Raw genomic sequence first — 16719 nt, forward strand, 5'->3', positions numbered from 1 at the left:
TTACACTTATATCAAGCAAAGTAACCAGACCTTCAGTCTGAAGAAGGGTCTCGACCCGAAACGTCATCCATTCCTTCCCTCTAGAGATGCTGCCTGACCCGCTGAGTTACTCCAGCACTTTGTGTCTATTGGTTTAAACCAGCATCTGCAGTTCCTTCCTACACGTGTACTTGTCAAAATGCCGTTTAAATGTAATTGTGGTGACTTCCGGTGGCACCATGCTGGACTAGCAGTCGCAACTTTTAGCTCCGCTGCTGTAAAATCGCGATTTTTCCCGTTAAAATCGGGTCTGGAGGTCGGGACCAATTCAAAAAACTCACCGGAGCCCCGGGACGTCGCGCTGATGACGTCATCAGTAAGCGCTGTGATTTAAAACGGAGGATAAAGGATTTTAAATGAAAAAACCGTCTTCAGCTCAGAGCCCTCAGAGAACAATCTCAAAACTGCTGAAAACACAGAAAACTGAAGAACAGACCTCTGTAGTGGATTCTGGAATGGCTACAAGGGTCAAGACTGAGATGGCGACTAAGGAGAAAAATGAAATGGAGGAGATAAAGAACTCGGTAAGAGAACTGAGAAAGGATATTGAGGCTGGAAACTCAAAAATGATGGAAAATATTAATGTCAAATTGATGGAAAATATGTCGAACATCAATGCTGGTAATCAAAAAGTTATTGACTGCATTGGCATTATACAAAAACGAATTGAGGATGTGCATGAAGAGCTAATGGGGAGAATTAATAAAGGGGAAGAAGTATCTAAGTAGAAGTTTGAGGCTGTGCATGTAATTGTTTCTTCACATGTAACTGAAATGAAAGACATGGAAACAATTGTTGATCAAATGGCTGAAGATATGCAGGGAATGAAGCTAGAACTAGACAGCCTCAAAAGGCAACTGGTGAAAGTCTCAGATAAATGTCTTGATCTCGAAGCTCGCTCATGACGCCAACATTTACGAATACTGGGGGTAACAGAATGGGCAGAGGGGAACAACGCCCGTGAGTTCACTGCCAACTTAATCAAACATGTACTCAATTTACCTGTGGAACCGGAAATTGAAGTGGCACATCGAATACCTAGATTTAAGCCAAGATCACAAGCAGATCCAGCCCACCCACGACAGATCATAGTCAAACTTCGGGACATTTCAGCACTTGAAGAGCTGATGAAAAAAATCAAATACGGAGTGAAGATGACGTTTGGAAACGACTCTATCAAACTCCTCCGGGATTATCCCTATGAGATCGTGCAAAAGAGAAGGAAGTTCTCACAGACAAGACAGATTCTCCATGGAGTTAAAGATGTCAGATGTGGCGTTTTTTATCCGGCCAGGATGCGCATTACTTTCAAGGGAAAAAATAAAACTTTCACTAATTCGGACGCATCTTATAAATATGCCCAAGAGATTGTGGCAGAAACAGAAGATTAATCAAGGCAGCGGGACGATATGGACAAATTATTTCCTTTTATTACTTCACAGAGAACACCTGAAGATAAGGGAAGAAACACCATTCTCTAAAAGTTTAAAATGGAAGAGCATTTCCACGTGCGCTGGTCTAGACACCTTATCTCCTTTGGACGCTTTGTTATTCAACTCGAGGACATTCTTTGTTCAAAATGAAGGAAAGACTGATAAGCAACGCAGAGACGAACAGCAGAGCCGAATGTGGAAAACATCACAAGGACGGACAAATGGCGGTTTAAGATCTTAAAACAGCTTTACAAAATATAGAGAATTAACAATAATTAACAATACTAATACAGAAATATAAATGGAAACTAACCTGAACTATATAATGGGCAAAATGTAATAATGTGCTAAAAAGACTGACTAGCTCGTATATAGAGATAACAAATTTTAGAATTAAAGTAGATAATACTGAATGTTTAAGTGTTAATTTAGTTCGTGTGGGGAAGGGAGGAGACTCAGGCACCTGGCATAATTCCAGGAGCCTGTTTCTGGTTAACCCTTACAGCTAACAGCTTACTATTATCAAAGGTATAACTAATTATAAATAATTAGTAGATGAAAGTGTTAGATAAATAAATTTCACAGTAGCTGAACACAGATCTGATAAGTCTGAATGAAATATACATATATATACACTATATATATATATATATATATATATATATATATATATATATATAGTGTAATTGGGTGAAATATAATTGACTGAAATGGTACCGCCCTCCTAGGTTTAGAGTAATAAAAGGAGCAGAGCTAATTGTACAACATCAACTTCGGAAGTCGAATAGGTGTCGAATTCCACAGACGCGTGGGACACGCACTACAGTGTCGAATACTACAGACACTGTAATTTTACTTGTTCAATTTTTTTTTTAATCACAATATGTCAGTACTATGTGTTTTTTTTCAAGAAAAATCGCAAAAGGGATCTACCAAGGAAGTTAGTAATATAAACGCCCCCCAAATATCCAGAGTCCTGAGGTATGGATGCACCGTAATAAATAAGGGTATTAAAATCAGAGAAAATGCAAGATGATAAACAAAAGAAAATGGGAGGAATCACACTGTGCAGCTGGAATATAAGGGGTATTAATGAACCAATTAAAAGGGGCAAAATACTAGCTCAGTTGAAATCATATAACACGGACATTACTTTTCTACAAGAAACGCACCTTAAACATCAAGATCAGATGAGATTGAGGGCGAATTGGATAGGCCAAACATTTCACTCCTCATATACTTCGAAATCCAGAGGCACCGCAATCATTATTCGCAAAGGAATACCATTCAAATCAAAGAACATTATATCAGATAAGGAAGGGAGATATCTTATAGTTACAGGAGAGATCCATGCCACGCCAATCACTTTGGTAAACATATATGCGCCCAATTTTGATAATCCTCAATTTTTTAATAAAATCCTGAATACAATCGCAGAATTTAACTACCAAAATGTTTTAATTGGAGGAGACTTCAACTGTGTTTTAGATCCGTACTTAGATAAATCAATGCAAAAACAAAGAGGTAATATGAAATCTAAAACTAGTGAACTCTTAAATACATATATAAAAAATACAAATATAGCAGACGTCTGGAGGATCGCGAATCTGACTGGAAGGGAATACTCATTTTATTCAATGGTACACAAAACATACTCACGTATAGATTACTTCCTAGTGGATACAAAACTAATCCCTTATACTATGAACCCTAAATATCACACCAATACGATTTCAGATCACTCCCCGCTAACTTTCGTTCTAAAATTAGAAGGAATGTCTACGAACAAATCTTTCTGGAGGTTTAACTCGCAAATTCTGAAAGACCCACAAGGGAGTATATCTAAAAAAACAGAAGGACCTATTTTTTGAGACAAACGATACACCAGATATATCGCCCACTTTATTATGGGAATCCTTCAAAGCATTTATTAGAGGAGTCATTATCTCGTATCAAGCTTTTCAAAACAAAAAGAATAAGAATGAACAAAGACAATTAGAAGAACAAATCAGACAACTAGATATAGATAATGCTAAAGATCCAACTATGGATAAACATAATAAAATTTTAATACTGAAATTTAAGCTAAATAAATTATTATCAGAGAAGGTTATAAGATTATTCCAAATTACAAAATAAGAACATTTCGAATTTGGGGATAAACACCATAAACTTTTGGCACGCCAACTGAAAAAACGGGAAAAAGATCATGCAATTTTAAAGATTAAATCAGATAGAGGGGATTTTATTAACACTACCTAATGATATCAATAAAAGATTTGCTCAATTTTACAAGAATTTATACACATCAAAAACGCTAATAGACAATAATAAAGTTTCAGAATTTTTGGACAATTGTAACCTTCCAAAACTAGAACTGAAGGAACACGAGGAACTGGGAGCACAAATTACATCTAAGGAAATAGAAAACACAATAAACACACTTAAGAATGGAAAAACACCAGGACCGGACGGATTCAGTAATGAATTTTATAAATGTTTTTACGACATAGTTACACCACGTCTACAGAAAATGTATACATACGCTTTTAAAGAACAAATCTTACCTGAAACACTAGCAGAATCAACAATCACATTAATACTTAAAAAAGATAAAGATATAGAAGAACCAGGCTCATATAGAGCTATTGCTTTGTTAAATACGGATCAAAAAATATTAGCGAAAACACTAGCTAGAAGACTAAGTCAATATGTTAGTAAATTAATAAATGAGGATCAAACGGGATTTATACCTAAGAGACATTCATTTAATAACCTGAGACGTCTGCTTAACATAATGCACTCTCACAAACCTCAAGAACAAGAGTTATCTATCATTTCATTGGACGCAGAAAAAGCGTTTGATCAAGTAGTATGGGATTATATGATTAAAGTATTGCAAAAATTTCAAATGGGAGAGAACTTCATCGCATGGATAAAATTATTATATAACAAATCCACGGCTAGAATATTAACTAATAATATATTATCTACGAAATTCCAATTAACAAGGGGCAATAGACAAGGATGTTCATTATCACCGCTGTTATTCGCTCTGGTAATTGAACCTTTAGCTGAAAAAATTAGAACACACCTGGATATTTACGGTTATAATACAAAATATTCAAATAACAAAATATCCTTATACGCAGACGATGTATTACTGTATATCACAAAACCCCAAATCAGTATACCAAACATATTAAATCTAATTGAGGACTTTGGATCTTTCTCAGGATACAGAATAAACTGGAACAAATTATGTCGATAAAACCGAAAGACTCAACACATCTCTTGAAATTCCCATTTAAAATAGCCACAGAAAAATTGGATAGTTATATGGATGGGAAAGGAATGGAGGGTTATGGTCTGAGCGCAGGTATATGGGACTAGGGGAGATTATGTGTTCGGCACGGACTAGAAGGGTCGAGATGGCCTGTTTCCGTGCTGTAATTGTTATATGGTTATATGGTTATATGAAATCACTAGAAACTATCACGCTATGTTTAATGCCAATTATAGCCCCTTACTTAAGAAACTAAATAATCTAATCAAATTCTGGAAAACACTCCCGATGTCTTTAATAGGTCGAATAAATGCTATAAAAATGATCTTTTTACCACAAATCCTATATTTATTTCAATCAATTCCAATATATCTTCCAAAAAAGTTTTTCAAAAAACTAGACTCAGACATTACAAATGTTATATGAGATTATAAATCCCACAGAATACAAAGAGCACACCTTAGTAAACCAAAAGAGATGGGTGGTCTAGCGCTCCCTAACTTTATGTACTATAATTGGGCAGTAAATATTAAAAATATGATTCACCTGCTGGACAACTCTGCCCAGCAGGTGGACTGGATTGTAATGGAGAGAGAGGACTGCTCTCCGTGTAATACAGGAGCGACTCTCCTCTCACCAATGAATCTGAATAACTAAAATTATAATAAAAATCCAATGATACATAGCACAATTAGAACTTGGAAACAAATAAAACAGAATCTAAAATTAAGAAATCTATCTCTTTTAATGCCAAAAGTCAATAACCCGTCGTTTAAACCTTCAATTATAGATAAATCATCTACACAATGGGAAAGAATGGGAATCAAAACGCTCGGAGACGTATGAATTAGGAAAATTATTATCATTTCAACAATTACAACTGAAATATAATTTGAAAAATAATCAATATTTTAAATATTTTCAAATCCGTGACTATCTGAAAAAATACACAAAAGACTATCATAACATGTCCCCAGACTTATTGGATGAAGCCATGAAGACAAAGGCTGAATCAGCAAATCTAATATCATACTTATACAACATTACTTTAAATATAGAAATACCTACAACCGATGGTATTAGAAGAGACTGGGAACAAGAACTAGCTATAAAAATTTCAAAATAGAGCTGGGATAAACACTTACTATATGTGCATAAATGCTCGATCAACGTACGACATACTCTAATTCAATATAAAACATTACATAGACTATATTATTCAAAAACTAAAATAAATAAACTTTTCCCCAATGTCTCACCCATTTGTGATAAATGTCAGTCACAAGACGCTACCATAGCGCACTCTTTTGTTTTTTGTATAAAAATCCAAAAATTCTGGAACGACGAAATATTTGAAATCTTCACAAAATTATTTAAAATAAAACTTGTGCCAAAAGCAGAATGGATCATTTTTGGAATATCGGAAGGTAACCCCGAATTAAACGTGTTTCAAAAGAACTTACTTAATTACGGGCTAATAATGGGAAAAAAGCTTATACTCAAATTTTGGAAAAATGCTCCAATACCAACAATAAAAATGTGGATTTCAAACATGTTCGAAACACTACACTTGGAAGAGATGAGACTCCTCCTAGCAGGCAAAGCAGTCCACTTTCAAACGACGTGGTCTGCATTTATGGAACTATTACAAGCATAAGGTGCAATAGTAATTTAAAATATAAACGGTACCAAGATCTGGTAGCGGGGGGTATAAAATAAATGTTTTAAAAAACACGGTTGGTATATCCTTAATTGCGGAGTTTTGTGTTACAATAGAGCGATTGTTTTTCCTTTTTTTTTCTTGTCTTTCTAGGGTCTTATTTCCTTTCTTTACTTCCTTCTCTAACTTCTTCCCTAAGGGGCTCTCTTTTCCCAACACTTTCCTGCACCTTCACGATTCTTGCTCACTTTCCTTACTTCTTTTATTTCTACCTTTTTTAAAGCTCGAAAAACGAAGTGGTACAACAAATGTAATAAGATATATGTGATGTGTATTACTGTAATTTACTGTACTTCTAATAAAAATAAAAAAATGAAAAAAAAATGTCATTGTGGTAATTTCAAGTATAGAATGAAGACAAGAATGTTTAGTTGTCACGTGCAGCGACATCAGAACAATGACATTCTCAGTTGCTGCACCTTAACAGGCCAGTTAAAGCAACAACACACAGATACATGTAAATAGATTGATTTAGTTTACTATTGCCACTTGTAGAGAGGTACAGGGAAAAGCTTTTGTTGCATGCTATCCGGTAAATGCAAGCAAGCCGCTCACAATGTACAGATAAAGGAGAACTGGCGCAACATATATAATCAATAATACAATGGATTAATAATCAGTAATATTGGGTAATCATCCCAGCATATCATTGGAGGCCCAAGTATTAGCATTACAATTAATGCCCCTCAGCGCCGGAGAACTGGGTTTGATCCTGGTCTCGGGTGCTGTCTGAGTGGTTTGCACGTTCTCCCTGTGACTGCATGGGTTTTCTCCGGGTGCTCCGGTTTCCTCCCACATCTCAAAGACGTGCGGGATTGTAGGTTAATTGGCCCTCTATAAATGGCCCCTAATGTGTAGGGAGTGAATGAGAAAGTGGGATAACATAGAACCAGTGTGAACGGGTGATCGATAGTTGGCATGGACTCAAAGGGCCGAAGGGCTTGTTTCCACGTTGTATCTTTGAACTAATTATAATATTGAATAAATCAAGACGTACCTATCAGATTTGAACATGAACAATATTATCCCAAGGTTGCAGAGTATTTGAATGGCATTTATTGCATAATCCCTGAGATTATTCTTTGTAAAGTGAAGGGCAAAGTTCATCTCTACAAGTTTCATTTTCTGAAGTTAATTTGTAGTTTATATTTACCATCTTGCCTTTGTTTATTTGTTCCCATGATACATGAATCCAAGACTTGCATTTAAAGATGAACAAAATATCAATTTAAAGTCAGATATCAACTAATTTCCCCGATTGAGTATGAATGTCGATTTCTTTAACATCCCCTCTCTCTCCATCCCTCCCCCACCCGAGTGCTACTAGCTTCAAAGTCGTCTTGTTGGGTCTCAATGTGTGACAAGGAACTGCAGATGCTGGTTTAAACCGAAGAGAGACACAAAATGCTGGAGCAACACAGAAGGGTCATGACCAGAAACGTCACCCATTCCTTCTCTACAGAGACGCTGCCTTATCCATGCCGGTCACCAGGGCGAATTCGACACAGAGACTCTAACGGTAGCGGCGCAATGCTTCCGACGCCTCAGACAGCCCGGGACTCTTACACTGAGGCTGCTCCATGGCCAGAGCTGCAGCGAGCGACTCGCCAGCCCGGCAAACACTCGCCAGCCCCGGCTCCCCGTCCACATCTGTCCCCGCCGCTGCTTCTGCTTCCAACCCTCCCTCAGCCCCGGCTCTCCAACACCCGCGGCCCATGCAGTTGATATGAGTTTTTACATTTTCGTTGATCACAGAATTTCTCACGGCAGAGCATGAGAAATTTGTGATCAGCGTGATAGCGCGAGAATTTGTCGAAATGCGTGAGTTTCACGCTCAATGCGTGAGAGTTGGCAGCCCTGATATAAGATTATTAAGGGTTTGGACACGCTACATGTTTCCAATGTTGGGAGAGCCCAGAACCAGGGGCCACAATTTAAGAATAAGGGGTAGGCCATTTTGAACGGAGATGAGGAAATACTTTTTCACACAGAGAGTTGTGAATCTGAGGAATTCTCTGCCTCAGAAGGCAGTGGAGGCCAATTCTCTGGAGGCTTTCAAGAGAGAGATAGATTTGGCTCTTAAAGATAGCGGAGTCAAGGGATATGGGGGGCAGGCAGGAACGGGGTACTGATTGTGGATGATCAGCCATTATCACAGTGAATGGAGTTGCTAGCTCGAGGGGCCGAATGGCATACTCTTGCAACTATTGTCTATTGTCTATTTCATGAAATATATATCTTTTGGAGGTTATTTTGCTGCTTATGTGTTAGAAAAATTCTAAGCTTCTGTTATGTAAACTACCAGAAGAAAGCTTAAGAATCACTTTCAATTTATTGAAAATGCAGGAGCTTCAGGCTTTGCCCCCTGAACCCCCACCCCCAGGACCCTGCAGGGGTCCAGCCAGCCCCCCGGCCAACACTTCCAACTTTTTTTCTGGAGGTGAATATCATGCTTAGTCCGCATTGCTTAAAAATGTTGGGCCATTGTATGCGGGTTTAAAAAAAAAAAAAATATTAATAATATAGTGTAATTCAATACAAATAATAGTTAAAATAAAAATTAAAAGGTTATTAAAGTATCATGTAGGCTAGCCGTAAACGAAAAAACATTCAAATTAAGGATGTTTCATTCTAAATATATTTAATATAAAATAATTATAAATAAATTAAAACACTATTAACATTTATGAGAGAAATTAAAATTTGTGGTGATCTGTCGTGGAACAACTCCATTGAAGAAGATAACAGTGGTTGCCCAGACCTCGTTGCTGGTTGCGAACGGGCCCCAATAACTGTTCAAGCTTCAGGGCCCAAAAAATGTGGGTTTGCCACTGATTTAGATTGAAAAGGTTGGGCACAGGGGGGGCGCAGTTATATGTGTGTCCTTATGACTAAGATTCTTATAACATAGGTATAATAAGCTGCCTGTTATTATTATGTTTATCTCTAATTTAGTATGTGGTCCCTTTTGCTGCATTTTTACGATGAAAATATTGAGCATTACAGTAAACCCTCGGTATTATGGATCTCATTATAACGGATCTCTGTTATGGCGGCAGATCTGCCGACCTTCACCGCCAAGCTGGGGCTCCAACACCACCCTTGGCCAGCACCACTTTCCCAGCCGCTTCCAGGCCAGGCTGCCGACGTTACCCCCAGCCCGTACCATCCCCCCGGTAACTTCCAGGCCTGGTCACCGCCACCACCGCCAGCCCATATGGCCTCCTGGCTGCTTCCCGGCCACACTTGCTGCCATCACCAATCCTTACCAGCACTCTGTCTGCCTCCAGGCTGCGACTGATGACTCCGCCAATCCTCATCTCAACTCACCTGGATTCCAAGCCCAGTTCCAGACCAAGTGTTTGAAGAAGGGTCCCAACCCGAAATGTTACCTATCCACATTCTCTAGAAATGCTGCCTGACTAGCTGAGTTACTCCAGAACTTTGTGCCCTTTGGGGTATTAACAAGCATCTGCAATTCTTTGTTGTAACTACTTATAGATGAGACCCTATTACTTGGTGATCCCCTATTTGGTTATAATGAACAATCGGCAATAACGGACACTATTCCTCCCGAATGGTCTGTTATAATAAGGTTTTACTGTATTTTTTTAAAGTTGCTTTCAATGAATGATTACAAATGAAAATGCTAAGAAATATTAATATTACAAAAGTATTCTTGAGTTCAAGTTATTATCTCTTGATTCTGATTATGGAAGATTTGACATACAGAATAGTTAATCATAAGCAGACCTGCTGAGCCAATTGTTATTTACCACTATAATTTTATTTACCCTAGCAGCCAGGCCCTGCAGTGCGAACATACCAGAACAGTAAGGCGAGAGTCACCATGAGCCCTGGCTTTACCCCACAGTGGAGCAACAACCAGTCTGCATGGAACAGCTATGCTTATCCCAGGGCTAACGTTCACTTTCAGTCCCATGCCAATTACAGCTACTGTCCTGGACATCCTGCCGTAAGTACGCCAACACGGCAATATCTCATGAATATTAATTCATTGCTTTCATGCTATGATTAAAATACAGCCATTGGAAATGCAGTAAAGTAATAAATTGACCTTTCTATGTTGGCAATGACTAGAGTCAAAAAGCTTTGGCTAATACTGGATATTTCTTTTTTGAGTTGAACTATGGTGCATTTGAGCAATTTAGCAGGAAATCATTTTGGCAGAAGAAGATTTTGGTCAGATTTATTCTTGAACGATCAGGTAAAAGGCAATAGAGCAGAAGCCTGCCACCCATCTGTTGTGGGATATACTGTCCTTTGTGTGTGCTGTTACCTATTGAGGCACTGATCGACCTTACATCAAAATAGTTTTCTGACACATTGCTTCTCACTATGTACTTAAAACAAGTGCCTGTGATGCATGCATTGGAATCACAATAATCGCAGTGTATTCTGAAGAAATCTAGGGATCAGTTTGTATTTGTTTATATGAAGACAACATTTCTAACTTCATAATGGATCGAACAGACTGTTTTTGCATTTCATAAAGAAAAGTTATAAATTATTAATTCATAAATGGTTACAAGCAAAAGTATACATAAAATTGAAAAATATATTTCCTCAGAGCATGTTAATCCTAATAGTGTGCAGAAGGAAATGCTTCTGAGTATCTGTTTTAAAATGTTCTCTGGAATGAAATGGATCAACTTACAAAGGAGATTCATTGAAACCAGGATCATCATGTGTTTGCACACTTGTCATTATGGAACCTTTGGGATAGAAGTGTAAATGAAATTGGGGAGATTGAACCCGATTATCTTTTGCTTCCAGGGAACTTGCTGTCTCGGTTAGTACTCGGTTAGTGAATTTTGTGAATTTAATCTGTTGCTTTATTACTGTTGTGAAAACATTGTATACACTTATTTTTTTAATTATTCAAAACATTCCAGGCAATCTAGGAAATATATTGTGGGATTGGTCATAGTGACATTTAATAAGTAATGGGTGAAAGGTTACTTCAAGTGGTTAGTGATTTGTGTACATTGGGTATGCAAGCAAAGAATTTCACTGTGCCTCATCACATGTGACAATAAAGTATTCCATTGCATCTTATTAAAAGGGGCAGCAGGTTCAAGAAGATAAGTGGTGCACTCCTGTTCTTTATTTAAATTCCTCTGTGACTTTGTACTTACTTAAGACCATAACCTCCTACAGCCCTACAACTGCATGAGATAGCTGGATTCCTTTAATTCTTACAAATCTTTGGTTTTAATGATATTTGTGACCAACTGCTTGCATTAATTGTGATTGCAACCAGCCGCACATTCAGTTTTGGAATTCTCCCTCTTTCTTTTAGATTCTTTCTTAAAGAAACTTCTTAAAAGCTTCCTCTTTAACCTCCTTCATCTTAGATTTTTTTTTGTCCTAATTATCCTGTATTAGAACCAAAAAATATTGGAAACACCTTAGCACGATAAGTAATATCTATGAAAAGAGAAACTGAGAACATTTCAGGCTGAAGACCCTTTGATAAGGGTGGATTGGGAGTTCAGATTACCAGCATCTGCAGTGTTGTTATGATTCGATAATGTTTATGTGATAGGATGCTGGCTATTTTACTATTTTATCGAAAGCTCAAGTTGATAATATTGTCTTGAGCAGTTGTGTCCTCAGACTGTGACAAAATCTTTTGCAAAAAATAAAAATTTTCAACTATCTAAATGAAGGCATGGTATAATTGCTGAATGTAAGCAGGTAATACCATTGACTTTGTAATAATTTTATCTTTCATCACGCACTCTCTTTCCAATATTTGGGGACGAATCTCACAGAAAAATTCTATGCCTTTTCTACAACGTGTTAAAATGGAATTTATAAAATGTAAATAGTTCTTAAAAATTCTGCATCTATAACATCTATAACAAGATGACTCCATAACTAGGCCATGACATACACACAAGCATTTGGATTCAGTAAAGTCATGGAATTCCTTGTTGGAATGAATGGCACATTGTCTATCAGTTAACTTGTTAAACAAATTGAACTTCCAGGAAATAATTATTTACAAAAGATAACTCATTCTGAAGTGAATGTCAGTTATTTAACAAAGATTAATATTTAGCAGAAATTGATCTATCTTTTCTTGTATAGGACTTGTCTATTACATGTAATGTAATGAATCACTTCCTTTGATGAGTTTATTATTTCTTCACTGTTGAAGTTGTTGCAACAAGCACAGACATAACACTTAGATCTTACATCTTTTGGAGAACCATTGTGTTTGTCCTTCATAATTCAGCTTGAACTTGCGTGTGCATATCCATAGATTTGTTTATTAAATATGTATTTTTGGATGGTTATTAGATTTGGAGGGGGAATCGGTGTCCCTACCTAACCTCCACTTACACAGCCCCTTGGTTGCCATTACTGACTGGGGGTCAACAACAGTCATGAGATTCCTGTAAACACAATGATGGTGAGATGATATATTCAGAGTGATCTTTGGAATGATATGGACAGCTTCTGCATTTAAAGAAATTTAAGAACTTTTATTTAAAGGACGTCTATTTTTCCAATATAAACAATTGTTTTTTTTTGCCTTGAAAGATAACAATAGTAATACAAAGGAACAATTTTAGCTTAAGCATCAAAACGAATATTAAAAAATATCCAAACTGATTTATTGTTGGTTGCAATGGTGCAATGTGTTGTCCATGGCTAGTCAAAGAGAATGATGCTGACTCTGTGTAAACAAACAGCTGGATGTTCATGCAGGATACAATGGCATAACTGTGCGCATGAAACCCAGAGCAAATCTCCTGCAATTCTGTTTCAACCTAACTAAAGTCAAATGTCTGAATTTCCCTGTGCCAAATAACTAATAATTCTGCTTTCAGTTTAATCTATCAAAACAAATAATTAATAGCAAATTCAATAATTAACTAATTGACATTAATTTATGCGCACAGCACAGCAAAGGGTATATGTATTATTGTATTGAAAAATGATGCTGACATAATAATTGCAGAAGCACCTATTCAGCTCATTATGTAGATTAAAGAGAATAATGAGACCTCCATGGATTTATTTTAGATAATATTGGAACCTATGAGCAGGTGTGGGCCATTTCAACCCATGAGCATGTTACATGGTTGTATTCAATAGCGTCTTCGTTGCCAGGAAAAACTGTAATTGATCATGGTAATTACATTTTCAGTTTACCCTACATACATACTTTTAGGGAGAACTCCTAAATAGGCTTGCTCCAATTTTTTCTTAATTAATTAATTCTTAATTATTCCACACCCACAACAAATAATTTACATATCTCTTCATACCAAATCTTTTTACATACCAAATCTACATGCTAGATCCTTTTATCATATCAGTGTGAAGAAAAGTCCAACCCAAAATATCATCTATCCATGTTCTCCAGAGATGCTGCCAGACCTGTTGAGTTACTCTGACATTTTGTGTCATTTTTTAAACTTCAAGTGGGGTCAGTTATTATTGTAATCAGGTTTGAAAACTTTGATGTTTAATGTTTGCATTTGTACATTAGTTGTGACAAATCTTGGGTGGGGAGGAGCCTGATCTCTTTTTGATTTCCCACATATGTTGGTTTATCATCATGAAGAACATTCTCTGATTCATTCTTCTTATGATTCAAAGAGGTTGACCTCACCTTCTTAACAATATAACTAAGTTTTAAAAACACTCAGATGATCAGGTAACATTTGGACAAAGGGGAAGAGAATTAGAATTATTTTCAGCAGGTTCTGTTTTTATTTCAGCATCTGCAGCATTTGTTTTTCATTCCCAACATTGAACTCTCTTTTCCCATTCACTGGGTCTGTCTGTGCCTCTTTTTAATTTCATGCACCATCTACTCGATTTTACCATGAGTCCTGATTCAGTGCCATCCACAAACTTAAATATAAATCTTTCTATTTATTGATCTTAATTTGAACACCATTGGTGAAAATCTAGAGTCACTCAGATCTCTGTGGAGAACCACTAATCACTTCCCACCAACTGGTGAATGTTCCATTTATTGCTTTGTAACATGATTAATTACCTATCCAAGCCACAGCTTTATCTGCAGTTAAGGGTATTTTTATTCTTCGAGAAATCTCTTGTGTCTAATGTTTCTGAAAGTCTTTGTTGATAACATCTGAGGGCATTCTACCGTCAATCAAATTCATGATCTCTGCGGGAAGTTTAAATGAAGCAGTGTGATATGACCTATTTTCACAAATTGAACATTTCACACTTAACAAGTTTTGAATTGTGCTGGCTCTGATATCTTACGGTAACCAAAACAAGCCTGGTTCATGAAACAGCTATTCTGACGAGTAATAACTTAATCTCATACACAAATGAGGAAACTAGTTTGTTAAAATTCCAACTTTTTTTTCTGTTATAACATGATGCACAGCTGTACTTTTGTTTCAAGGTCTTGGTCACTCAATTCATCTTCAGTATTCATGTTTTTAGTCTCCAAAACATTGCCAAATTCTATCTGTAGATTGGTTATTGCATGTGAACCAATCAGAGTAATGGACTACCACTAACTCCAACCTATTGAACATTTTATATTAACACTCACTTACTATATTACATAGTCACACCAGTGGTAGAGTGGAACTAACCTGTATTGTACTGTGCCATTATGACTGATGATTAAAGCTGACAAACACCAGACTGTGTCTGTACACTTGTTTACATGCTGTCAGAAAGCTGGAAACTACCCACTGCGTCCGTTTATCGGATTTTATTTGCATTTTATTGCTTTGATCTTTTGCTACGATGACTCACTCGTGCCGAAAGCCAGCCCAACTGATCTTTGATGCAGACATAGGTGAGCGATGGAGGCTCTTCGAGATCGACTAGGAGCACTACATCAATATCGCCCATTGCAACGACCCAAACGATCAAGGCATCTCTCCTGCTCAACCTGGCTGGACCTGAGGCTTTGATTCACGCGCAGACCTTCGACTTTGCGCCACCCGTACTCAACATGAACGGCCAGGTGGTGGTCCCAGCTGAGATGATGCGCAATCCTAATGTGCTGCTACGAAAATTCCGTGAGTTAGGTGACATACCATCGAACCGCATTCTAGAAAGAGCTAAGTTCTTTGCCCGACACCAGCTTCCAGATGAGCCTGTGGAACGTTTCATTTGTAATTTAAAGTATATGGCCCTGCGATGTCACTTTGGCGAGATAACTAATGAGTTAATACGCGACAAGATCGTTAGCGGCATGTCTGATCGAAAATTAAAAACAGAACTACGAAATGCAGACCTGACTCATGAACAGGCTGTACACGCCTGCCGCATGTCGGAGGTCGTAGCCCCGCTGTGATCAGCTTGACACTCAGCCTGTTACTCCGAAACTTAATGTCAACTTGACCAGTTTCAGTAATCGCACCGCGTCAGCCGCTACTAAAAGATTCGCTAACGAGCCACCACAGATGTACGCAAACTGCAATTATTTCCATAATAAGGGTCGACAATTCTGTCCAGCAAATGGAAAACCTTGCAATTACTGCAAGAAAATGAACCATTTCGCTGCCTGCTGTCGTTCCCGTGGGAACCGAAATGCTAAGTCAGAGTCTAATCTGCACCTGCTGCAGCAAGACCCAACATTCTTTGACTCCCTTGAACAGTTTGAAGCTGCCCACGGAACAGAAACAATTAGCTCACAAGACAAGTCTACTGTTCACCCTCTCCTACGGACATCTGGTAAGCTCCTGGATCCTTCTGTTACTGTGCATATTAATAACATAAAAGCTCTAAAATGGCTTCTTTCTTCCTGAGCCATGGCTTCCCCTCTACAATTGTTAACAAAGCCCTTGACCACATCCATTCACTTATTGTGCATCTGATCTCCCCCTTCTCTGCCAGGATAGAACAAGGTTAGACCTCCTCTAGTTTTCACTTTCCACCCCACGAGCCTTCACGTTCTACAGATCAATAGCTGGAATTTCTGCTACCGGTAAAGTGATTCCACCATTAGACACATCTTCCATCTCTTTCCATTTCAGCATTTCACTTGTAACACTTTGTAACACTTGTGCTTTCACCTCTTCCCTTCCTACCATCCAGTGACCCAACCAGCAGATAGTTATGGTATGGCCACTAATATGAAAGATGCTGTCACAACCATAGAGTGATATTATGGAAAGAGGTTCTTCAGCCTCTGATTCATACTGACTTAATGAGCCATCTAAACTAGTCCCATCTGCCTAAGTTTGGCCCATATCCCTCTAAAT

At 37.6% G+C, this 16719-nt stretch overlaps 1 protein-coding gene across 5 annotated transcripts in view; it reads left to right on the plus strand.

Moving 5' to 3' along the window:
• The window catches only part of rbms3 (RNA binding motif single stranded interacting protein 3), a 1345529-nt gene that overhangs the window by 458975 nt on the left and 869835 nt on the right, over positions 1-16719 (plus strand). For all 5 annotated transcript variants that reach the window (XM_033047243.1, XM_033047268.1, XM_033047258.1 and 2 more), the window contains exon 4: positions 10278-10454. In XM_033047243.1, coding sequence (XP_032903134.1) covers positions 10278-10454 — 177 coding nt within the window. The remainder of the gene's footprint in view (positions 1-10277; positions 10455-16719) is intronic.

The sequence above is a fragment of the Amblyraja radiata genome, chromosome 2, assembly GCF_010909765.2.
Source record: "Amblyraja radiata isolate CabotCenter1 chromosome 2, sAmbRad1.1.pri, whole genome shotgun sequence".
Lineage (NCBI taxonomy): Eukaryota > Metazoa > Chordata > Chondrichthyes > Rajiformes > Rajidae > Amblyraja > Amblyraja radiata.